At 49.6% G+C, this 25,665-nt stretch overlaps 1 protein-coding gene across 2 annotated transcripts; it reads right to left on the bottom strand.

Moving 5' to 3' along the window:
- Positions 1 to 717: 717 nt before the first annotated feature.
- Positions 718 to 24,989, bottom strand: BAG3 (BAG cochaperone 3). 2 transcript variants are annotated; one of them, XM_004428133.3, is made up of 4 exons: positions 24,489 to 24,989; positions 8,977 to 9,306; positions 7,436 to 7,840; positions 718 to 1,775 (listed from the first exon to the last, which is right to left on the bottom strand). In XM_004428133.3, exons 1-4 carry the CDS (start codon positions 24,672 to 24,674, stop codon positions 960 to 962), a joined length of 1,737 nt encoding a protein of 578 aa, XP_004428190.2. In that variant the 5' UTR covers positions 24,675 to 24,989; the 3' UTR covers positions 718 to 959. The 2 variants fall into 2 exon arrangements, with proteins under 2 accessions (XP_004428190.2, XP_014641277.1); XM_014785791.2 differs by having other exon boundaries at positions 718 to 1,772.
- Positions 24,990 to 25,665: the final 676 nt, after the last annotated feature.

The raw sequence follows: 25,665 nt of genomic DNA, 5'->3' as shown, positions 1-25,665 counted from the left end.
AAGTGACCTGGACTCCACAGAACACTTTGGCCAGCCTCGGGCAATACTGGGAACTGGTTTCTCGTGCACTTCTGAACCATCTCAGCTCCTGGGGAGGCCTGCAGATGGCCTCAGGCCAGGTGGGCAGAAATGCTGCCCCAGTGGCACCTTGGCTGGCGCAGTCTAAAGAGGTAAAGTGGGCACATTCCCATTACCTGAGCTCATAGCCCGGAGTCTTTCCAGGTTCCAGCTGCAACGTGCAAGGTGACCAAGACTCATTCTCTCGTGAGCTGGGCCAATAGAGATGTTACGAATCCCAGAACAGGCTTGTAAGTGCGTGTGCCATATATTCTTACTGAAGCCAGTGAGAAACAATCTTGATGCTACCACTCTTTTCAAAGTTTTAGAAACCACACAAAACATTTTGAGTTATAGTATTACTTTATTTTCTTTTTTTAAAATGTACCATTAAAGTCATCCAACATACAGATACTCCTATGGCTCCTTACACATTTTCTTCTATCTAAAGTCTAAAGGTAGGTATTTTAGCTATGAGACGAAAAAAATCATCCCATTAAAATGGCAACATTTCTGAAAGATGGGTTTCCTATTTACGTGATGGGAAATCGACTCCCCATCTACCCACTACAAAACTCCTTCAGCCCAGAGCTACAGGAAGACAGCTCACTAACATGTGGTGCCCATGCAGAGAGAGGGCCCAAAACGACAAGCCATGGGGTTAAACTTTTGAAACAAGCAACTTTTTTATTTGCACAGAATGAGAATACAGAAGAAAAGCATCATTTCCCTTGTAGCCTTTTTATTAGTGTGTTTCGCCTCCACCCAAGTTACTGCTTACCAAGCGGCTATGAATAGTAAAAACCAACTGATTTCAAGTCCCTGAAATGCATGCAACTGAAAACTGCCTAAAGCACACAATCAGTTCCCAGTCTCCGGGTCTGGTCTTCATTTAGGGGAGACTACGGTGCTGCTGGGTCACCAGCTGTGTCTGTCGTGCTGCTGGGGTTTGCAGGCACTGCTTCTTTGGCTTCTGCCTGCTGGGTTTCAGTTTGGGGACCTTCTCCATTTCTGGCACTTTTCATACTCTCGTCTGCTGCCATGGCACCCATCTCCATGATTTCCTGCAGTGGCCGATCGGTGTCAAGGGAGCTGGGCTGAAGTTCATAAACCTGGACTTGACCTGGGACATCTATTGCTTTCTGTTCAAGTCTTTCCAGGATGGTCTGAACCTTCCTGACGCCATCTCTCCTGGCCTGACGGACATCGGCTCGTCCTTCGGGGTCTACCGAATCCAGGGCTAGTAGCTCTTTGGTCAAATACTCCTCTATCATCAGATACTTTTTGTCTGTCTTCTTGCCTTCAAAGCTGTCCACAGCCTGCTCCAGCCCTTGCACCCTCTCCAGGATGGCTTCCACTTTCAGCACACCCGGATGTTTTGGGGGTGCCTCAGCTTCTCCTAGTTTTGAGGGTGTGGTTTCTGCAGGGGCAGGGCTGGGGGCTGCTCTCTCTTCTACAGCCACACTCTTGGGGGACGGGGGGACAGCAGACAGGGTGGGGCTGGGAGGACAAGGAACTGGAGCAGGGGAAACTTTGACTTCCACCTTCTCAGAGGGAGGTGGGGGCTTCTGGGAAACCGGCTGAGAATCTGCCTCCTTGCGGATCACTTGAATGGGGATGTGTCCAGGAAGGAGATCTGGTCCAACTGGGCCTGGTTTGCTTTCTGGTTTGTTTTCAGGCTGCGGAACAGGCGAAGATTCTCGATGGGTCACGGGCTGCTGAGGAGAGGCAAGGACAGAAAGATATTCTCAGTAACTGGCTGAGACTCAGAGGCAGCTGTCTGTAGCTAATACCAACCAGAAAGAAAACTGGGCAACGGCTTTTGCAAAGTTTAACAGTGTAGAAGAGATTTTCAAAGTCAACCAACAGCTGCTACAACATAAAAATATGATATCAACGATATATGTGACCAAACCATTTGTTACACTTCCATTCATCACCTTAGTCTATTGGTCTGTTACCGCTCATTGAATTTTTTTTTTTTTTTTTTTTTTGGTGAGGAAGATCAGCCCTGAGCTAACATCCATGCTAATCCTCCTCTTTTTGCTGAGGAAGACCGGCTCTGAGCTAACATCTATTGCCAATCCTCCTCCTTTTTTTTTTTCCCCCCAAAGCCCCAGTAGATAGTTGTTATGTCATAGCTGCATATCCTTCGAGTTGCTGTATGTGGGATGCGGCCTCAGCATGGCCGGAAAAGCGGTGCGTCGGTGCGCGCCTGGGATCCGAGCCCAGGCCGCCAGTAGCGGAGCGCGCGCACTTAACCGTTAAGCCTGAATTTTTTGGTAGATGGTATTCCTAGGGCAATGAAAAGAAAACCAATATAATTTTCAAATGAAAATATCAACAACTCACGCTGACTGCTAATCTAGTTCAATTCAAAGCAAAGCCCTAGGTGACTCAGACACTCAGGGGACGCAGCCATGAAGGAATAATTGCTACCTGTCCCCCCTCTTTATGCTGTGTGGACAGTCTCTGTTCAGGGTGTGACTTTCCAATCTCCTGTTTCAGAAAATTTATAATCTTTTTTCCTAAACTTATGACAACCTAGTGGTTTCTGCCCAGACTGATATATTTTTTTGAGAATAAGCAAGATGCCCAAAATAGTTAACCCTGCAAGAATTTGCTTGGGCACATCTGTGCCAGAGCTAACACTCAGCTGTGCAGCATCTCTACGCTGACTTCTGGCCATACAGGCTGAGATACTCTTTAATGTGACATAAGCTATAGCCAAATATTTTTAAAATAAGCTATGCTTAAAACAAATATCTTGGCTCTTCCAGCATTTAAGTGAATATCTAAAACTCCTTTAAAATATATCAACACACCCTAATTTCATCAACTGGGAAGTAAGAGTTGGACTACATTATTTTTGAAAAATCAATTGTGAAGATGGCGGCGTAGGCAGACTCTGAACTCACCTCCTCCCGTGGACACAGCCAATTTACAACTACTCGTGGAAAAATTACCCCTGAGACAGAACTGAAAACTGGATGAGAGGAACTCCTGCAACAACGGACAATCCTAACTGGGGTGGAAGAGGCAGAGACTCCCTTCCGGAGAGGAAAACGCCGCCACAAGCCGCCAGCGCCACGGCCGGAGCAGCTCACAGGTACGCAGCCTCCCTGGAGGCGCGGGTCCTGAGTTGAGCGCCTGCTGTGGGCATTTTGTGGACCCAGCACACCGACACCAGTGGCATAATATCTGACCTTGCTCTGCTACTAAAGCATTGGGGAGCACCCCAGAAAACCCTGTTCACAAAGAAACTAAAACTGGCTCTTAAAGGGCCCGCACACAAACTCACCCAGTTCCCAGAAAGCATCCTAAAATCACCAGAAAGAAAGGTGCACACTGCTTGGTGACAAGAGACTCACCTAATAGGCCCCTGAGTGCATCTCGGTGAGGGGGTGAGACCTCTCTCCAGGACTGGGACATTGGCGGCGGCCATTGTTGTGGCTCTGGTGAGCGTGCTGACACAGACGCCATTGGAGTTTTCCCCTGAGACCTGCTAGCCCAGGGTCTGCTCCACCCGCCAGAGCACCGATTTAATCCAGCTCAGCCATGGCAGGCAGCCCACCCTAGAGACTGGCCCCACTCTAACAACAAGCCTCAGGCAACGCGGTGGGCCTGCATAGATTGGTGACTGGATTTTCTGCAGCCTGGCAACTGAGCTGACTTGAGCGGGGCAGGGTGTGCACAAGGAGCTGGTGGAGAGTGTGGGGTGGTGGCGGAGGTGTGGGGCTCCCGGGCCAGGGAGAGACTGGGTCCGCTTGGGGAGGTCGGGCACTCACACGGGCAGGACTGTGTTGACTGTGTGTGTGTGGACCTCTGGGCGGCAGGGCTTGTCAGCTGCAGAAGACTTGTGCTTCTCAAAGACCCACATAGGAGGTTTGCCCCACCTTCCAAAGCCTGGAAACAATTGGGTGCTCCTGTGCCTGAGGCCAGCCCCACCCAGCTGCAATCTCAGAGAGCTAACAAGAGACCTAATAGGCTAGAGGTTTACAGCAATTCTAAGGCCCTGAGCCTAACAACCTGCCACACTGTGGGCCTACTCACTTAAAAGAAATACTGCAACACAAATGTGGTATTAGAACTTACAGCCAACTGTGCTGGGGCTCCCCACACCTGATAAAGAGACTGAAGGGCCCACAACAACTACAAGCAGCTGAGCATTACAACAGCTGGCCAGGAGCATAATTCAGCCTCCTGGGCGCCTATAGGGGGAGAGCTAACAGGCCACAATAGAAGGACACACGTAGCCCACATAGGGGCCACCCCTGGAACATTGAGAACTGAGGGAAGACACTGGAAGCCTCCTAAGCCATCACTTACATAAGGTCACCTATCCAAGAGCAGGAGACGAGCTGACCTACCTAATACGTAGAGACACAAGCACAGGAAAGAGGCAAAATGAGGAGGCAAAAGAATACATTCCAAGTAAGGGAACAGGACAAAACCTCAGAAAAGGAACTAAGTGAAACAGAAATGAGCAACCTACCTGACAGAGAGTTCAAACTAAGAGTGTTAAGATGCTCACTGATCTGGGAGAAGAATAGATGAACTCAGTGAGAATGTCAACAAAGAAATGGAAGATATAAAAAGAACCAATCAGAAATGAAGAATACAATACTGGAAATGAAAAACTCATTAGAGGGACTCAAAAAGCAGAGTAGAGGATACAGAAGAACGGATCAGTGAGCTGGAAGAAAGACTAGAAGAAATTACCCAAGGTGAACAGGTAAAAGAGAAAAGAATTAAAAAGAGTGAGGACAGTCTAAGGGACCTCTGGGACAACATCAAGCGCACTAACATCCGTGTTATAGGTGTCCCGGAAGGAGAAGAGCGAGACAAGGGGCAGAGAATCTATTTCAAGAAATAATAGATGAAAACTTCCCTAACCTAAGGAAGGAAACAGACATCCAGGTACAGGAGGCACAGAGAGCCCCAAACAAGATAAACCCAAAGAGGCCCACACACCAAGACACATCATAATCAAAATGTCCAGAATTAAAGATAAAGAGAGAATCCTAAAAGCCGCAAGAGAATGTCAAGTTACATACAAAGGAAACCCCATAAGGCTATCAGCTGACTTCTCAGCAGAAACCTTACAGGCTAGAAGAGAATGGCACGATATATTTAAAGTGCTAAAAGGAAAAAACTTACAGCCAAGAATACTCTACCCAGCAAGGTTATCGTTCAAAATGGAAGGAGAGATCAAAATTTTCCCAGATAAGCAAAAATTAAAGGAGTTTGTCACCAAGAAACCAGTGTTACAAGAAATGTTAAAGGGACTGATTTAAGGAAAAGAGAAACCCACAAATAGGAAAAATTCTCTATTTCCACGATTAGAACGTAATGGATACAAATGCACAAAAAAGAGGTTAGATATGATATCAAAAACATAAAAGGAGGGAGGAGGGTAGTTAAAGAGGACTACATTATTTTTAAAGTACTCCCAATTTAAAATATTAAAGGCCACTATAGTGTTCAGTTAGGTCCAATTTTTGCAAGCCTCCAAAAAGGGATCTTTGAACAAACTGTAAAAGGGAGGTCACCACAAACATACAAGGTTAAGGTAAGTGGACACAGGATTAAATATTGTTTCAGCGATTATAGGAAATACATGGGAAAGAGATGAAAGGAAGCATCTCCAGCTCTGCAAATAGGCACTTCTTTCCCAGGATTACTGAGCTTGAGTGAGGACCTTGTGCCCTCTTAGCTGTCTGACGCTAGCAACCTCCTTTTCCATCCAATCTCTCTTGCAACCCAGACATCCTCAACTTTGACCCTTAACCTTCATGAACCAGCAACAAGCTCCTCTGTGGGTTTTAAAACAATGGCTGGGTAAGAAGTGACTTTAGAAATACTTAAGAAGGGTGCCGCCTGGCTTGTACCCTTCAAAAATGTCAAGGTCACGAAAGCAATGGAAGGCCGAGGAACTGTTCCAGATTGAAGGAGACTAAAGAGAAATGCCATCTAAACGCAATGCTCATGATCCAGATTAGATCCTGGAACAGGGGGAAATTCCTATAAGGGAGATATGAAAATGGACTGTGTATTAGAGAATCATATTGTACAATGTTCAGTTTCCTGAATCTGATAATCCCATGGTGGTTATGAATGAGAATGCCTTTTTCTTAGGAAAATATGTGAAGTATTTATGGGTAAAGGGGCACGATATCTACAACTACATCTCAAAGAATTACAATATGTAGATGATACATATACAGAGAGAAGAAAGGACAAAGCAAATGTAGCAAAATATTAACAAACAGTGAATATGGATGAAGAGCATACTGGATTTCTCTACATGATTCTTATAACTCTTCTGTAAGGTTCAAGTTATTTCCAAATAAAAAAGCTTAAAAAATAACAGTAAAAGGAGGGTGCTCTCTTAGAGGACAGTGTCATCATTTGTAGTAAGAAGATAACCTATATTTGTTTACAGAGGGATTTCCTTCTAAAAACTGTGGCAGAGAATTAATTCAGCTGCTCAAGCTGCAGCCAGAGGGGGCCCAGGGCTGCAGAATGTTCTGCTGCTAAGCTACAAGCTGCTAAAACTAGATGACCTCCTCCTCCAGGAACCAGAGCCCCACATGTCTCCACTGAAGGATGAGCAGACCTGTGCCTAGAACTTTCACCAGGCCAGGTTTCCCATCCACTCAGCCAGCCGGCTCATCAGCCGGGCGATATGGTACTCTACCGCAAAGGAGAAGAAAGGGCTAAGACACAGTCCCTGTCCTCAAGCTCAGAGCCGAGCTGAAGAGAGAAGATGAACACTTTTGACATGCACAGAACAACCACATGCTGAACTGAAAGGGCCTCATACGAAGTGCCATGAGAAGGATGAGTGGGCTTCATGGAAGAGGCAAGACCAGCTTGTCCCTTGGAGGATGGGGAGAACTTGGATTGTGAAGGCATTTCAGGGAGCAGGTTCAGCACGAGCAAAGGCTCGGAAGTGGGAATGACAGACTGGGCTTGCAGGGCGGAGAAGAGGTATCAGCGAGGAAGGACATAAGCTGCCTGGAGGAGGTCGTGGCTGGGGCGTGGAGGGGGTTTGAAGGCCCTGAGAGGGTGTGGTGGGCACTAAGACATCTGACCCCAGGTTCTGCCCAGCTGTTTCCCCATCGTGGTGGTTGGCGCTCTGCCTCCAAGGCAGCTGCAATGAACAATGAGCAAAAGCTGTAGAAAGTACTACAGGTTCACAGCCCTTGTCCTGCATTTCTGCTGACCACTAGCCATTTCCAGGATCTTACTTTCCCCCAGTTACAGCTGTGTAAACTAGGCAGGGCTGGTGGGAAAACCCAAGACACCTGCACGGAGCTCCTTAGCCCCTGGAGAGATGCTGCTGTAGCCAGTCTGCCAACACCAGCTCCCATACCTGAGGCCTGTCAACCACGGTGTGCACACGGAGCGGCGATGGAGAGTGCAGTGGCGCGCTGCTTCTGGCTGGAGAGCCCTCCCGGCTGGATGCACCCCGGACAGGCATCCGGAATGGGGATGCGACCTGCGGGGGCCGGGACTCCCAGTCATCCCCCTGGATCTTGTGATAGATGGGCTGGTGGGTCTGGTATTCACCCTGCTGAGCCGGGTAGTGGATCTTCTGGGCTTGGTGGCAGGAGGGTTGGGCCACCGGCCGGGTGACGTTTTGCTCATGTATCACAGGGATGGGGATGTAGCCCCGGGGAAGCTGGTGACTGCCCAGGCTGCTCCTACCGGAGGAAGAGGGCAGGCTGGCTGAGGAGGATGAAGACGAGCAGTCCGAGGCAGCTGGAGACTGGGATCGCTGTAAGACACAAAGGGTAGAGGCGTGGCCCTGTGAACAACCTTCTGCCTGGCACTCGGACCTTGCCTCCGTTACGTGCCTGCTCAGCACAACAGGTTTAACAGGACCTCCTCTCTGTAAGCCTTTCCGTTTTCAAAACGTAGTGTTAAGACTGGGAGCTCGGAGTCAAGAGGCCTTGGTTCAAATTCTTAAATGCTCAACAGCTTTCTGAGCCTCATCTAAAATATGGAAAAGAGGACAAAAACATTACAAACATAGGTACTGCTTCTCTAGGAAAGGGAAAGAGCCTCCCGGAGTCCCGTGTTAACTATGATTTGTCACCTCCAACCAGGCAGTGAAGCCCAACAGATCCAGAATAGAGCCAAGGGAGGCAATCCCAGCTCTGGGTGCAGACAAGGAGCGAGAATTCTATGCTCGAGAACAGTGCCAGTGGACACAATGGGACAGTCAGCAGACAGGAGAACCAAGAGGGCTTACTGCTCAGGAACCCTACTGGGGTCCAGTGGCCCTCAAATCTCAGCTAAGAACCAGATTAAGAACTGCTCTTTAGACATCAGTACTGAAGTACTGGCTTCAGGCTGTAAACCCTGTAGTAGAGCAGCTGCCTTCCTGACTCCTTATTCTGGATTTCCTTTTAAACTGTGGGACCCTGTGAGGGCAGGTATGCTATCTCATTTTCACATCAGGATAGCTCCAGGCAGTTAATATTTATCCGTAAATACTGAACTGAACAAAATACCACAGAACATCTCTGTGTTTCTGAAAGAGAAAGCCCAGTGGGAGTAAGGAGCATCAAATTAGGAGCCAAAAGGTCAGGCTTCCAGCCTCAGTGACAGCACTTCCACCTTGATGCATTTGGACCAAGCTGTTTACCCTTATGAGCCCCAATTCCTTAACTACAAAAATAAGCCACGATCCCCATCCACCTGAAAAACAAGCCTGTGAAACACTGAGGGACAGTGTGGGGCTGTCTTTGTGGGCGACCCTGATGCTGCAGGCCAGGCCCAGACGCCCTGCACTGGATCGGGTGCTTGGCCCAGGGCGCAGGCAGCAGGGTCTGGGGCCAGCCAAAGAATCACAACAGCTCGAGCTCCCAGGTTGCACCCCACGGGCCTGCAAGCCAGGCCTCTTCTTACCTCAGGTCTGTGGGAGGCTGGGGGCTGGGCCACCTCGGCTGCTGTCCCCGCCTGTCCACACTGTTTATCTGGCTGGGTGGCTTCCACCACACCCCGCAGAGGTGACTGGGACCTCTGAGGAGCCGCAGTGGCCGCCTCGGTTCGGAATCGCTGCGTCCCAGGCTGGGGATACGCAGAGAAAGGGCGTGGCTGCCGGCTCTCGGCACCGTCATGGAGGACAGGAATGGGAATGTAGCCTGGTCGGAGCCGGGGATACACAGCGTGGCCTTCCCTAGTGGGCAGCAGCCTGGAGCCTTCCCGGGAAGGGCCATTTGCAGAGGATGGAGTTTCCTAAAATAAAAAGAGAAGAAATACAGACCAGTTAGAAATCAGGAAGGAAATGCCCCTGAAGAGGAAAAAGCATGGTGCTGAGTGCTCCCGTCTTCCAGGGTGACGCCGCACAGTGTCAGCCAGGATGGCTGAACATAGAAAGCACGGCTGCACGCCCCCCTTCCCACTTCTGCCAGACACCCCCTCCTCTACTGAGGCTGCTGTCTGGCCAGCAGTTTAAGAATTAGGGGCATCAAGAGAAAGCAGGTGAGCTGAGGTATCTGTGGAGCACAAGAGAGGTCCCAATTTCCCAAACTGCTAAGACAGGTTTCTTTTCTGGGTGACAACTGGGCAGCAGTGTATGCAGGAGAGCCAGTGACTATCTCCCAAACCTTCAGAGACCCAAATCAGAAGGTGCAAGGAGGATTCAATTCCAACTCACTAAATTATAGCCAGCTTCTCTGCTTCCTAAAAGGTCCTTATGTTTCCTAACAATACAGAGTTGTGCTGGACTCAAACAGGCCACAGCTTGGAAATCTCCGCAGAGAAGGGGCAGTGAGGGGAGGCTGACTCTCAGGAATATTTTCAGAATAAGCTGCAAGAAAGTGAGATACACAGGGAATGCAGAAGCAGCACAGGATGAGAACAAAACCCAGGGATTAATTGTGCTGGTCTGATGATGCCCACAAAGCCTGCCTGGCTGGGCGGCTGGGGTCCCTCTCCTGTCCTCTCATGAAGTTCTCCCTTCAGCGGCCTGGCTATTTTGGGACCCTTGAGAAAGCCAAGTTCCAGATGTACCACAGAGAAAGATCTTGTTTCAGACAACAAGGCTGGCCAGTCACTCACCAGGCAATGTCATCTCTCAGCAAGCAGAGCAGGGCAACCAGAGCCAGGGACCCCCCAGGCTTTTGGTCCTATCTCCCAAGCACTAGAGGGTCCTTTACAGAGGAGGGTGACTACGGATTTGTGCCACTTACACACATCCGAGTGAATCAACTATTAGGAAGGAGAGTGATCTTTCCTTAAGGAGGCATCTCTCTGAACTGCACACAAACACCAAAGGCTGAGAATCTATGAGCTTGCAGGTGTAATTTCCACTGCTGCAAAACTGGTCACAAGTAAGGAAAGCCAGGGCTGTTTTGCATTTTGAGTGATGGACCACTGTAATGTGGCCGTGTTGCTACAGTTGTGGGCAACAGTTGGCTGACCCTGGAATTTAGCCCTTTCAGACCCATCAATTGCTTCCCTCTTGCTGAGACTCTGCCCCAGGAGGGCCTCCAGCACACAGGAGAGGCAAGGGTGTCGCCATGTCCTTGGGGACACCAGCAGACAGGCACTCTCAGATTAGAATACCCACGTGCTCAGGGCGGTGGCATTATTTTAGCCTGCTTTAACTCTCAGGTCACCCAAGAGCAGGGACTGGGTCCAGGCCTCACATTCAGAATCGAATTCCTGCTGTGAGACAGGCAGCAAGAGGCACTGAAGAAACCCTGTGCTGCTCAGTGCTGATTCCTAACACGTCGTCTGGGCACTGTATCCACTCAGTGAGCACCCTTCCTTCCAGCCTGAAGCAAGGGCTTGGACAAGTCCTGTGATGTCTATCTGCTGGCTGCCCAGGGGCACTGTTTCCTCCCAGCCACGCACAAAAGCCTTGCGCCATCTGCACAGTCCACGGAGCTGGGCAGTTAGCAAGCCCTCATCCACTGACTACCTCCTGTGAACACCCTGCTACTGAGCTGCCACGGGTACTGTGGGGTTAGCAAACCAGCACAATCCCTGCCAGCTAGCAGCTTACAAAACAGTTTAAGCCTCCGTGAAACGAATAGGAACCAAAGCTACCCTGAAAGCACGGGAGGCCCTGCGGACGGCGGATACCGTGGGCTTTTCTAGCTAGGATGGGGCTATCCTAGATAGGGTGCAAGTTCATTCTTACCGCTACCAGTCACAGTTCTGGGATAATTCTCTTAATCTCTGTGAGCCTTAATCTCATCTAGAAAATGGAGCTAGCAACATCTACTCCGCAGGACTGTTGTGAGGTTTTAGGAGAACACAATAAGAGGGATGCCCAGAAGGTCGAAATGCATGTGTCCCCTCCCTAAATCAGCACGGGACTATGCTCCTCAGACCCCAAAGTATCAAAGGAATCAAAACTGAAGGACAAAGTTAACTGATGGTGATTGGACACAGGATGGTGACTGCCCCCGGAGGAAACGGTAATGACTAGGAAGGGTCTTGAAAGAACCTTCTGAGGGGATGGAAATGTTCTATATCTTTTTCTTGGTGGTGGTAGACGGGTGTATACCTATGTACAAATCTATCAAACTATACACTTCCCTGGCACTCCCACACCGCCCATCCCTGTCACATTCCACCCACACTATCCGGTTTTAACATGTGAGGGCTGCCAACTTCACCATCCCTGCACAGCCGGCTGTTAGCTGTGCCTCCTACTCAGACCCTTCCAGGGCCTGGAAACCTCAGATAGGCCTGGCCGAGTCTTGGTTCCTCCCCGGCCCCTGGATCCAGAAGGCACTGGAGCTGGCTGCCAAGAGCTGTGCATTTTATGCACCTCACAGAATATATCTTGTACCTCAGTTGAAAGAGAAAAAGGAAGGAGGGAGGGAAAGAGGGAGAAACGAAGAACAATTCTGCCTGCCCAAGGGACTGTGACAGCAGAGACTGCTTCCCAGGGCCAATACTGGACCTGGGTCTTAGAGGAAGTGCCACGTTTGGGTCAGTGGAGGAAAACCTGTGGTCACTGTAGGCGGGCGTGGGGGTATCAGAGCAGCAGTGGGAAAGGGGGTGGTGCTTGAAGGTAAGCGCTGAGCTGAAGATAAGGCTGGAGGCCCAAAGGGCCAAGCTGCAAGTGAGGCCCCACGTCCACTGTCCTGCGAGTTGCTGACAAGAGATAACTCAGCAAGGTGGGCAGACCTGAAAGGAGAAACTAGGACACATCAGGAAACGAGAGGAGAAGTCAGGGATGAGTAAGGAAGTGAGGCTGAAGCAGGGCCGAGGGCATGGAAAGGAAGGGAGACCGAGGAGCAGAAGAGATGGAAAGGCCGCCGTGGCTGGCAGGACAGGAGGAGGAGCTAAGGGAAGGGGCCTCCACAAAGACCCGAGTTCTGAGCCTATGGCCGCCTGAAATACTGCTGTCAGGTGGCACAAGCTGGAAGGCGGGGATGGTTAAGGGTGGCCTGGAGGCTGCTTTCCCTCCAGTCCTGAGGTCTGTGCTCCTGGTTCTGTGTGAATTATTGACCATTTATGCCATTTAATAAAAAAACACACATCTCTCCATGAGCTTCACATCTAAAAGAAGGCAGGCTCCCCTTCCACCCTGGTGGGGTTTTGTTTAGAAAAACACTGCTTTCGGTAAGTTAAAAAACCACATCAGTTTTACAGAATAGAAAACTAAACACTTCTAAATGAATGAATAATTTAAACCAAAAATGAAACTCCCACCCATAATAAGGTCTGTCCCGGGAATGCTGATGCCACCTTCTAACGTTTCTACTTTGCTATCCTGAGAACCCTGTCAATAGCCAATGCTTTAGTTTTTACCAACTAAAAAGCACCGCCCAAAAGAGTTAAATTACCCTTTCTAAGAAATCTTCTATAGTGTTTTCATCACAATGTAGTAAAAAAAGATATTTTTTAAACGAAAAAAGTAAAAACGTGTATTCATGATTCTCCTAGAATACGACCAGAACATGTCTCATCAGTCCCAATAGAAGTGTTCTCAGGTTCAAGCACAAGTCCAGAAAAAGCCTTTTGGTTACAGCAGCATCTTCCACGTAAGACTCACTACCTGCCCCACGGACTTCAATGGGGACCAGGGAATCCGCCTTCCTGAGTTTACGCCTCTGTGATCATGTGACAGCGCTGGCGGATCTCAGTGACCACGCAGACGACTGCGAGCGCCGCCTCCTCATCGCAGCCTGCCTGCAGCTTCTTACAGACTGATGATGGCATCACAGGAATTATTTTCCAGTGCAGCTTTAGCTCATTATCCTTATCTTTGGGTAAAGACATCAGAAATACATACCTACAAAATCCCATGAGGAAATAAGAGCCAGCGTCCTGACTGTCACGGCTTATCTCACCTTGTTAATTTATAAAACAAAATGGTTAACTCTTTTCCCTTGTTCACGCACTGCACTGAAGTCCTCTGAGGAGTGTCTCAGAGGGCGCCAAACAACTCCATGAGATGGCAGGATAAAAAGCAGGAAAAATTACCCTAGATGAGCCAAAATCTGCCCTATTAAGTACAAGATATTATCATGAGAGAAGCCTTGGGGTCAGGTTCTAAGCTTGGGTGAGCCCTTGGGCTTACACAAGTCTTGCTTGCTTAAGAGTGCGTCTAAACTTTGCTCCTGGGTTTTAATAACAATGCGGGTGCTAAGGGGACGGCCAGGAGACGTGGAAAGAGACTGCACTTGGTCCGAATCCTGGATCTGCCCCTAAATGTGTGTGCTACATTAACAGCTCACATCCCCTCTCTGGACCTCAGTTTCCTCAGCTGTAAACGAAGGGGAGGCCCAGAAGTTCTGTAAAGCATTGCTTCTCAGACTCTAGGGGGCATCAGGAGCACTTAGAAAATGCAAAAGAAATGCAGACTCAAAGGCCAATCCCAACAAAGTCTGATTCAACAGGTGTGTGGTGAAGCCCAGCCAGGACTACACTGAGAAACCGATCTAAAAGAAGTTCCTTCCAGCTCTGACATTCTCTGTGGCCTCTGATGAACTCTGAACATCTACATAAAGCTCAAAAACAAGGAAAAGTCGATGTCACGGAAATATAAAAATGGCCACTCTTAACTGCACTCAGTTAAATCATATCAGAAACTGCTGGAAGTCAAGGAGCTCCAAAGTTTCACGTACCAAATGAAGAGGAGGAAGCTGCTGACCTCCTGGAAGGACTCCTTGCGCCTTACAAGCCGGGCAGGAACATAAAAGCAGGATGGGAACCGCAGTTCTTAGGCACCTGCAAGGCATATGCCCACCACTGTGTGGGGCATCACGCATTCGTAGCCTTAGCTACTTTGGCGACAACCAGGGAGCTGGGTTTGCCTCGACCCATCCATAACTGGTTCCCTATACAGTGAGTGGCCTCTGAAACCTGAAAACAGCCCCCCACCTCAGCCCCACAGTACAGCACCCTCAAAAGATGAGCTCAACACCTACAAAGCACAGCTCCTGGCAGCGCGGTCTGAGGGAAGGTAGCAGTAACAAAGGTAACTCTGAGGGCTGCCCCGTAGCATCCTGCCTTGACAGCCCCGGAGTCTTAAGTAGGACACAGATTATGTTAACTGGGTTTTTAGGCCAGAAGAGCCTTCACACAGGTCAGGTGTTGACTTTTACTAAGGATACTTCTAAGCTTCTAAACAAAGAAAAAAAGATGGAGGGAAATAGGAATCCCGAAACTCCCCATATATCTAAGACCTGCATCAAAATTAAGTGCCTTAGCTCACCTCTATCAGGCAGGAAATAAAAGAAAAATTTCCTTCTAAAGCACAAATACAGTTGAGCTTCAACATCCTACCAAAACTTTCCATTTGGTATTACAGGCCATAGAAATGAATTAAATGTTATTGCCAATTTGATATATAAACATTTGTTTGCATCCCCACAGCCAAACTCAAAATTCCTCAGTTCCCACTGGATTGTGATAAAGGGTCTCTTCCACTGTCCCCAGCCCTGTTTTGGGCACATAATGGACACTGGGTAAATTTTGAATAACAAGCCAAGTCTACATTCACCGAAGTTCGATTACTGCGCTCCTGGTAAGACAACAGTCTGTGGTGCCCACCGACTCTGTAAGCAATCTAGTCCCAGGTGATCGGAGGCTTTACCTGACAAGCCCATTATGAAAGTATATCTACTCTGTCCCGGAATTACTGAGATAGGTGTCCCTATATGTTTCTACTGGGGAAACCTTTTTAGATAATGAAACTCAATATTGCTTCTCTTTGCAACTGCGTCCAAAAGGGTAGGAAAGAACCAGCATGAGCCCCGGTCTTCAAGGTGCCATCCTGGGCTCCAGTCCTGCCGTGCTGCTCACCGGCTGTGTGCCCTCAGACAGGACTCCTTGTTACTAAGACTCAGTTTCCCCAGCTGTAAAAATCCCCACACCTCCCAGGGATTTTTGCAAGATGTAAGCGAAATAAGAAAAAGTCTTTATAAACTCTGCACTGCTCCATGCCCTACACTATTACGTTCCTTCATTCCACAAATAGTTGTTGATGGACCCAGCTTTTCTCAGGCAACAGTTGATTGTGCCTATTGTTTATAAAATTGTAAATCTGTGTCTAATTCCTCAGTGGTCTCACCAAGCTGGTAATGAGCCTGTTAGAGTTAGTAGCCCCTTTATCTGAGAGTCTTAAGAGCACTAAGTACCAAGGATGTCATTTTCTCTGCTGAGAACGGTATCTAGTTTCACAATCTGGAAGCAAACAGCTAAAAACAACTCTAGGGGCCAGAGTCCTAAACTCCTCTGTCCCTCCAGAAGGCACCAGGCAGCTCCTCTGAAGGGGCCTGCATTGTGGACAAACTCACTGCTGCGAATCAGCACCCAACTTGCACTAATTGTGGCTCCCTGCACACACGCCCCTGAGATCTAGAGGAAAAACCCAAGCCAGGCTGGGGCAGGAGGATCTGCCTGGGAGTAGAACATGAACTGGTATCTCCCAAACATCCTCAGTGCGTCCTCCACCAGGGCATGTAAGTAGCCTCCAGGCACCACTGACCACAGCTGGGTATTTCCCCTGCTGGACCAAGTGCTGACGGCTCAGTCAGCATCCAGCCTCCCTAGTCCCCCAGCCCCTGGAGCCCTTCTCAAGAAATTCCATGGAGCACATGCGGCCCAAGGTCACATGGGAAGTTACTGCAGATCCAGGCAGGGAACCCCAGTCACCAGACTCCCAGCTTCTGAACTCACGGCTTCAGGGAAATTAAAACCTACCTACTTCCGCTTCAGGAAAAAAGAAAAAGAATAGGGACACCTGCTTTAATCAGTTTAAAGCCACGAATCACAGATGGAAGAATACTGAAATTTCCATACCGGGAATCAAAGTCTATCTGAATTCAAAGAGACCTCCTCACAGTATATTTCCACGAGTTTCTCAAGGACTCATCTCATACTAAGGTGGAATCACTTGGCTCGTCCATCTGCTAGAAGCAAACTGTGCAAGTGTTTGTCGGTATCAGGGTACAAGGCTTCACTAGACATGCATTTTGTACAAAACACAATTTCCCCGAAGAAAAAAATTTCCAATTCATCACCCACAGCTCAGGCAAGGGGAGACCCTCTCTGACTGACGGGGGCTGCCTTGTAGGGAATTCTTGGGAGGACTCTCCTTCCCCACCCTAAGCAACTACTCAGTGTTCCTCCTCCAACAACCACACTCCCCTGAGAGAGGGCCGTGGCAGTTAGAAAACCCCTCCCTCTCCTTCCACCCATGGTAACATTTCCACCCCTTAGAGCTGGGTCCAGAATGGCTGTGCAGATGGCCGGCCCCTCGTTAACATGGCTGTTTCCCCCCAACACCGACTAGGCACCTAGTTCCTGCCTGGCACTGTCCTCGGGCCTGTGCTGAGACTCGCAGAGACCCCCCTCAAGGAGTTGGGGCTGAGGGTCAACACAGCACCCCACGCAGCACAGTGCAGGAGACATAATGCGCCCAGCCTGTTTAGGGCGAGGGAGCAGGGAAGAATCTACAGGCAATGGGGCTGTGGGCTGCAGGTCTGGCTGAGGCTCCAGGAAGCCAACAGCCTTCATGAGACCCCTGGGCTGGGCTGTGTTGTCAAGTTACTGCCCAGCTACATACCACCCTCTCAAGGGGCACAGGAACCACCAGGGAAGGGGGCTGAGGGTGGAAGGAGAGTCAGCTGAAGTGGTACAAGGGGGATGAGAGGAGGCCTTGCTTCTGAGAAACAAGACTTCAGGCCTATCTGGGAGCCAACAGAGCCATATCCAATCAAAACTGTTTACCACGTGGGGAAGCCAAACGCCTCTCTGTGAATCCCCTCCCGCTGTGGGGGAGGAGGCGGCTGTGGTCATTCCCACAGACTGCACACATGTGCCAGGTCAGGCCCTGACTCATCACTTTCCATGCACCAGCCCCCTTGATCCTCACAACATTGCTGGAAGGTACTGTTGTATGCCTATTTTACAGAAGGGGAGACTGAGGCTCGGGGAGGGTGAGTGATCTGAGACCACTAGAACCCAGGTTTGTCTGACGCCAAGGCCTGGGACTGGCCTTTCACTGTTATAACCCTTTCACTATTCCTGCCCCATTTGTACACTGTGTGATGATAATGGTTTGTGGCTAACGTCTTCAAACTTCATCTTCCCGGAGTAAAACGCAGCAGGAGGGAAAGCATTTCACTTCGTTCGGTTGAGCTGGGCTGAGGCTCAGACCTGGAACATTCAGTCCGAGTGTGCTCTGGGTCAGGGAGCCAGGGCTCGGTGCTGAGTCACTGCCTGGCTGAGGCAGGGTGGCGAGAGCGAGGGCACTCGGCTCAATTCTGAGTCACCAGAGCCCCAAGACTCCACAGGCACCCAGGGTCTGTGGGACTAATCCCGAAGATTACAAAAATGAAGTGGCCGCCTTCTCTTCCACACACACGTGCTTTCCTATCCTCCCCCACTGTTTGCATTTTTAAACCATTCATTCATTCATTCAGCGTCCAAGAAGTATTAGAATAACTGACAAAACTACAATTCTCCTTTAGTGAACACTGAAGAAGTTATTTTGAAATAGGAAATGTTTGTTCTCCAACAGGATGCTGAAGAACTTGCAGCGGTAAGTCTCACCTCAGTCACCTGGGACAGAGCTCTGTGCTGGGAGCTCTTTGGCAGCCAAGCCGTTCACAGGCTCCTGACACAGGCAGTGAGCAATCTGCAATTCTGGGCTGTTCTGAATTGACAGTGACAAGACGCTTGACTACGCCATGTCTGATCTTACTGTCAACCACACGGAAAAAAAACAAAACGGAAGCGAGCCTCCTTTCCCAGCGCTGTGAAGAGCGCTGGGGCTGCTCTCAGTGCAGCTGCTCTCAGCTCCCAGCCTCTCCAGCAGGCCTACTTCAAGATGCTGTATCACTGGTGGGGACAAAAAAGAGCTTCTCCAGACCCATAAGGATGAACTCAGGGAGTCAATACTGAAGTTCTCTGTGGAGAAAAGGCCATTCAGAAATGCGATAAAAAGGAACCAGCTCCTAGGGGACATTTGGGAGACTAGAACAGTGTAGTACTTGGGAACCCACAGAAAGCTTCCCAGGACACACACACACTCCAGTCTGCACTTCAATGAGGGCGGCTTTTCTTTAACCAGCCTGTCCACTCCGGAGCCCAGGCCCACATTTTACTCTTCTCCACACAGAATCATTCAATTTGTACTGAGCCTGTAGACCCTGCCAGGCACTGAGAGGCAGAAAGATAAAACAGACGCAGACTCTGCCTCTGGAACTCTCAGCCCACAGGGACATGACCCCAAGGCAAAGCAGAAAAGTGGTGCTTTTTGGAGGAAAGATTCAAATTAAAGTAATGTGGAGTCCAAGGCAGGGACAGTCTGCTTCCAAACAGAGATGCAGGAAATGCTTCATGGACAATGGCATTGAAGGAGACAGAACTGTCCACTATATGACATTTAACATTACGACTTGCAGAGAGCAGGCACTCAGTAAATTTCAGATGGATGAATGAGTGAAGATTTGGGCCTATCCCCCAAGTTCAGACCCAGGCTCAGGAAGTGAGCCAACATTTCTGATCAGACATGGACCCAAGGCTGCTTATTCCCGAGGCTGTGACTGGCGAGCTCTGAGTATGCAGGACTTCTAAGAAGCAGCCAGGCTACTAGGGGCAAGTCTGTCAGGCCCCCGGGTGAGGGTAAACCTCTGGCCACAACAGTCTTTCTATTTTGTCATAACTGACAGGCCTCAGGCCAAGCACATCCCCTCTCCAAGTCTATTTTCTCATCCATAAGATGCACCTAATACTTTCTATCTTAGAGAGCTGCTTTGAGGATTTAAAGAGACAAGGTTTGTAAAAGCAGTGTCTGGCACATGTATATACATATGTTGAAAGACAAAAAAACATTAGGTTCATTCCTTCCTAAAGAAACTGTCTCTGATTAAGCTTCTGCAAGCTGCCTGGCTTCCTGAAAAGCTGCCAAGGCCCCCAAAGAAACCTTTGTATAAATATGTGAAGACTTAGTAACTCCAGATATCTCACACAGTCGCACAACGCCAAATGAGGGGTGGGGATCGACCTCTATATCTGCAAAAGGAGGGGATTTGGAGCTTAGCTTCCAAAATCCAGGTGTGAACCTGAGAACCGAGGCAGAGGAGCCGCCCGGGGGTGTAAACTTGATTCACAGGCCATGGGGAACCAGGAGGGGCTGGAGAATTCCATGGTCAGGTATGACAGAGGTTTCTTCAGTGTTCAGCAGCACTAGAGGGTCCTCAGAGGCTTTTGTCTTCAGCTCTCAGTTTTTCTGTGTAAGGTGCTTAAATATTTAAGTACAATATTAAAACAGCAAAAATGTGAAGGACAGAGTAGGTGTGGATTATGCATGGTTTCCTATTTTTGATGATAAACATTAGATCATTTTAAAATGCCAATAGGAAGTAATAACCATGTGGAGTGGTTTATATAAGGCACCATGTGTCATTCCAGAAACGAGGACGGCACTAATCAAGCCTCATGGGTGGTATGAAGCTTTGTGACTCACAACCAACCCCAACAGCATCAAACAGCTAAGCCTTCCCCGGCCCTGGCTAACATCAAACGCCGCCACGGTTCCCGTGTACCGACTCTACCCTCATAAAGGGCAAATCTACTCTACAAAACAGGGGACGAATTATGTCCAGTTCTTACATAAGCCAAACACAGACTGTTCTTTAGAGGGGAAAATGAAGGTCTTGGATGAGCTGGACTCCTAAGGCATCTGGCCATGCTCTTTATCCCCAACAAATCACTGTTCATCAGTCACAAAGGAATTTGCTCTGCCATAACTGCAACTTGCTGGAAATACAAAGGAGAGAATGGCCACTCATTTCCTGATTGTGCTCCGATTCTGCTAACAGGCACAAGAGCTTACAATCGATCTGCCAAGAGCAAAATGATCTCATCTTCAAGAAAATTCAGGAGGCTCTGCTGAACCTGAAGCAGAATAAATGGGTGTCTCTACCTCAATCATAACTCAAAACACTTCCAATTTCCTCTGAAAGGATATTTCTACCTCTCTCTCACGGGTCCTGAGTATAATCTGTCAAATTATTACAGTGAGCTTCTGCTAGGAGGGCAAGACGGGAAGGAAACCCTCTGGCTTGCTTCTTCCTGGCGTACAGGAGGGTCTTGGGACCACCTTGAGTCTGACCACCTCCCCACACCTGGGACTGCCACTTCGCCAGACTCCATCCCTCCCCAGGCCACCCCCATATTCACACTCCCAGAAGCCAGGCACCCACCGGGGGAGTTTCACCAAAAAGGAAAACGGAGGCTGGGGCAAAGGCTCTGCAGGTTAGACGTAAGCAGTTGCCGCTTGAGGGATTCCAGGGCCCACATGCAGGCGTTTTCTACATCACAGCTCCCCCCACACCGCCCCTACAAAATGGATTACCATCCTTCAGTGGCTCCCAAATGCCAATCTGGCTGAATCAGAATCATTTTCTGACTTACAGATTTCCGGGCCCAACTCAGCGATTCAGATTCAACATGAGGTGAGTGGGGTCAGGTAGGGGGGTGATGCAGCTGGTGATCTGTGTTCTTAAAAGGCTTCCCTGGGGGCTGGCCCAGTGGCATAGTGGTTAAGTTCTCGCGCTACGCTTTGGCGGCCCGGGGTTTTGCAGGTTCGGATCCCAGGCGCAGACCTACGCACCACTTATCAAGCCATGCTGTGGCAGGCCTCCCATATAAAGTAGAGGAAGATGGGCACGGATGTTAGCCTAGGGCCAGTCTTCCTCAGCAAAAAGAAGACGACTGGCAACAGATGTTAGCTCAGGGTTAATCTTCCTCACAAAAAAAAAAAAAAAAAAAAAAATAGGCTTCCCTGGAGACTGCCAGGCTTGGGAATCTGCGCAGTGACCTCCAAGATCCGCAGTTAGAACAGCTCTGGTGCCAGGGAGGTTTGTGAAGGAGCAGCACAGCGCCATACTCCAAAGTCTCGGCCTCTGTTTATTCAGTGAGGAGATCCCAGAGGAGCGGCTGCCCCGGAACTGAGCATCTCCTGACTCCAAAGCCAATGCCAACCTCTCTGCCAGGGAAGGGGCCTGGACTGGTATGAACTTGCCAGGAGATTAGCGGGAAGCCCACGTGTGCAGAAAATCGATACCCAGGAAGACTGCAGGTGGGGAGGTTCGGTTGCTCCGAGTGGAGCTGGACAAAGCCCCAAGTCTTTGCCTCTAGCCGTCCTGCCTCTGCAGTGAAGGGCAGGACACTTGCTTTCACTTGTTCCCTCTGCAAACATGGGGATAAAGAGCCACTCTAATCACTTAAGGGGAATGTGGGAGGATCAACTGTGAGATGACAGAGTATGAGACTAAATAAAACGCCCAAGTTGTAGACTTTTTCTTCTTCCCATGAAAGCCATTCCTTTACCAACATGGTTAAACTGTAAACACCCAAAAGCTGTCTTCCCCAGAAGAGGGCTTTCCCTGTTTTTCAGGCTCAATGAATAGGTCTTTACTGATTGACAGCATCTCTTCCTGAAGGTAATGATGCTCTGAGGGTCCTCTTGGCTTGGCTCCTCCAAAACCACCCTTTGTTTTAAGCCAGGGCCCTTTCCTCATTATACATTAAGAATCTAGTTTCTAATATAAAGTAATACTCAAGGATTTTCCATTGTATTTAGTCTGGAGTGAGGTGTAATTCATATAAGTGAAAGTGAATTAGTCACCCACATGTTCTGTATCAAAGCACAGGTTGCAAGCAATGAAGCACAAAGAGCTAATGAACTGAATGTTTTCTCCTTATGTTTTGGTGCCATGCTGACAAATCTCAAGTAGTTAATTTGGTAAAGAGAACTCTTTTTCTTGAGTTGATCATAACCAGCCACCATCCAAGTAATCACAGCATAGAAGTCAGCCACCCAATACTTGGTGGTCTGGAGGACACAAAAAATAATCAAGTATTCCAGCCCACATGCTTCACAGTTTCATAAAAATTCAAGACACTTCTACCTTCTTCTGAACAGATACACCGCCTCTTATTAGGACTTCCTGGTGTAGTTCTCCCTCTGCTTTTAGTACTAGCTGAGTGACCTCTGGAAACACATTTGAACTCACTGGGTTTCTTTCTCAGTAAAATAAAGAGGCTGAACTAAAAGATCTTTAAGGACCTTTCAACTTTAAAATTCTGACTGTTTGATTTTCAAATCAACTTTTCCAGCGTCAGACTTCTGGTTTAGTAGTCTTATTTTCTACTTGTTAAGAACAATACTAGTAACTCAACCTGTCTTTCCCCCCTTAGGGTTAATGAAACCACAGCCTCACCCATCCACCAGATGGGTACCGGAAGATCTCAACTTGCTGGGTGAGTTTCACACTGAAAACAAAGTACCGACAATCTGGGTCTGGTACTGCACTCACAGTGGATACGTTCAAACCATCTTCTGAACGCAAAACCAAGGATGCCAGCAAATTCTGACTGTTCCTGTCTCTATAGAAAGGATCCCTCCAAAGGATAGTTTTTTACCACACTAAAGATCTACATCCATGCAGATGAGAGTACCAGGGCAGGTTTGAAATGAGCATTAGTTTCACCCAATAATGGGCTGACCAGACACACAAAAAAGAAGGTATAATCACGCCCCGCCCAGCTAATTACAGCCTCTTGTACTAATTTTCAGAAATAAATATACAATTAATTTCTTATAAATGTAAGTTGCTGAATATATGATGTCTCACTGTTGGGCATCAGTGTTAACAGTATTTTTAAGAAAAAAGCACATAAAAATGAAGGTGGATAATACGTATCTTTCTTCTAAAATAACGACAAACAGCATTTTTAATTTTGTGAATTTTTAAATCTTCAAAATAACTTACCAGCTCTGTACAGCTTTTATTTTTATTTCGCCCAGGCAGCATAACATTACTCTTTCTTTAAGTATATTTCTTCCTGCCAAGCTTTTTATTTTGAAAAAGCTGAAATTTATGGTAAATTACAAGAGTAGTACAATTAGTTATAATTTTTTAAATTAACACTCATCCCAAATTTATATTTTCAAATTTTCATCCTCCTAAGGATTAAAAAATACATATCCTTGCATATACGTAAATGAGGCATACTTCCGCTGTATTCACAAAGGTATTACTACTCAGTTACGGGTGTATTAGAAACAAATCCTAGGTATTCTCATACCATAACAAGGAAGGGAATGTATGCCATTAAAAAAAAAAACTCATTCTCTTTCTCGCCAGTGTGAGGCAATGTCGTAAGGCAATGGCCAACTATGAGACAGTCTCACGTATTTAGTTTAGAAACTGCCTGGGAAAACAGCATCTTGTTTTTAACAAATCATACTAGAATATATTCTTATTGAAAACAGTTTCGAACAATAATACAATTTTAATTTCAAACACAGAAAGGGGGGGGAAAAAAGCAATGTATTTACATCACTCTCCTGAGTCACTCTGCTCCTGAGACTGGAGAGCCAAGCCAAGATACCCCTCAACCAAGTGGAGGAAGTTTAGGAGGTGAAATTCCTAAGGGCCCACCACCCGGGCTTGCGAATGGGCCCCTGGCGGCCGCCGAAGCGCGATCAGCAGAGTGAACCCGGGATCTCAGGCCGGCGAGCCGGGCGGAGGCGGCGGAGGCCGCGGCGGGGCCTGGCCCCGGCCTTCGGCGCTGCCCGAGGCCGCCCGCCCCTCCCGGCCCCTCGAATCGAGCTGGTGGACCGGACCTGGCGCCACCGCGCGGGTCGCACTTCCCGGGCCGACCCCCGGAAACCAAATGCGGCCCAGGGAGGACAGTGCCCTCCGGGGCCTCCCCCTCGCCCCGACGCCGGCCAAGGGCGGGCCCGGAAAGGGGGCTGGTAAGGGCGCAGCGGGCCGACTCCCCGGGAGCTGGTGTCCGCGCGTCCCAGGCGGCCCTCACCGCCCTCCGGGGCCCGGGCGCGGGCGCCTCGCGTCCCCGCAGCCCGGCCCGGTCCCCCGCCCTCGCCGTCGAGGGGGCCGCCGGCGGGGCGCGGCGCGGGCCTGGCTCACCTTGGGGCCCTCGGGGGGCACGCGCGGGTCGTTCCACGTCGTGGTGCGGCTGTTGTGGTCCACGAAGAAGGGCCAGCCGGTCTGCGGGTCGATCTTGATCTCCCAGCCCGGGGGCAGGGGGTCGCGGTCGCCAGCGCCGTTGCCGGACGCCATCTGCACCATGGGCGAGTGGGTGGCAGCACTCATGCTGGGTCGGGGTCGGCCCGGAGGGGCGGCCGCCGCGGTGCCGGGTCGCGGGGTGCGGGTGGCGGGGTGCTGGGTCGCGGGGTGCCGGGTCTCCAGGCGCCGAGTGGCTCCCTGGCTGCGGCCGGAGCGAGAGCCGTGCGCGCCGCCGACGTGTCCGGGAAGCCGGCGCCGGGCACCTTTATGAATTAAAGGAGGGGGTGACGTGGCCCGAGAGGGGTGGAAGTGTCTGGAAATAGCCTCCTCGCTGCCAAAGGGGAAGGAGGAGATAAAGGGAGGTAGCAACTGGCCGGCTAGAAACTTCTGGTCCCATCCAGAGAAGTTGGCGGCGGCGCGGACTGGATGCGGAGCTCCGCCCTGAGTCATTGGCTATAATCGGCGCGGGGCGGGGCGGGGGCGGGGCCTCAGCTCTGCCGCCCCTCCCCCACGCTTTCCCCTCCTCCCCCGCCCAGCTGCGGGGGTGGCTGTCCCCGGGCGGGGGTGGCCCCGGGCTGGGTGGCCCCTGCGGCAGGCCGGCGGGACGAGCGAGCCCCGGGCCGTCGTCTGTGTGTCCTGGGCCGGTTTCGGTTTTCAGACTCGCTCCCTCTTCTTGGAGCCGCGTGGCTGTTCCCGGACCCCGGAGTCCGCGCGCGAGGTCTCTGCTGCTGCTGCTGCTTATGAAAACAAAGTCATCCATCGTTCGCCTTTAAAGTCGTTGGTTTTAAACTAGAGTCTGGCCCACCCACCCCCTTTGCTCCTTCGTATACTGATACTCGGGGACACAGGCGTCCCTCAGTTACGTTTTAATCACTTTTTTTTCACGGGCTCAAGGGCCGTCCAGAAGGAGGTCTGGAATGTTGATCTGACACCATAACCAAGCCAGGGAGAAAATGGAAGTGCCAATGGAAACTCACCTGCTGCCTTTTGAAACCTAGGGGAGAAAGATTGCATCAGCTCAGGCTTTATGCTCCTGAACCTCATATCTCAAATATAGAAACTGTTATGGCAGTGGATG

The sequence above is a fragment of the Ceratotherium simum genome, chromosome 6 (assembly GCF_057802395.1).
Source record: "Ceratotherium simum simum isolate JZ-2026a chromosome 6, ASM5780239v1, whole genome shotgun sequence".
In the NCBI taxonomy this organism is placed as follows: domain Eukaryota; kingdom Metazoa; phylum Chordata; class Mammalia; order Perissodactyla; family Rhinocerotidae; genus Ceratotherium; species Ceratotherium simum.
Note: the sequence above shows the minus strand (reverse complement) of the source record. Positions and strands in the feature narration are given on the sequence as shown.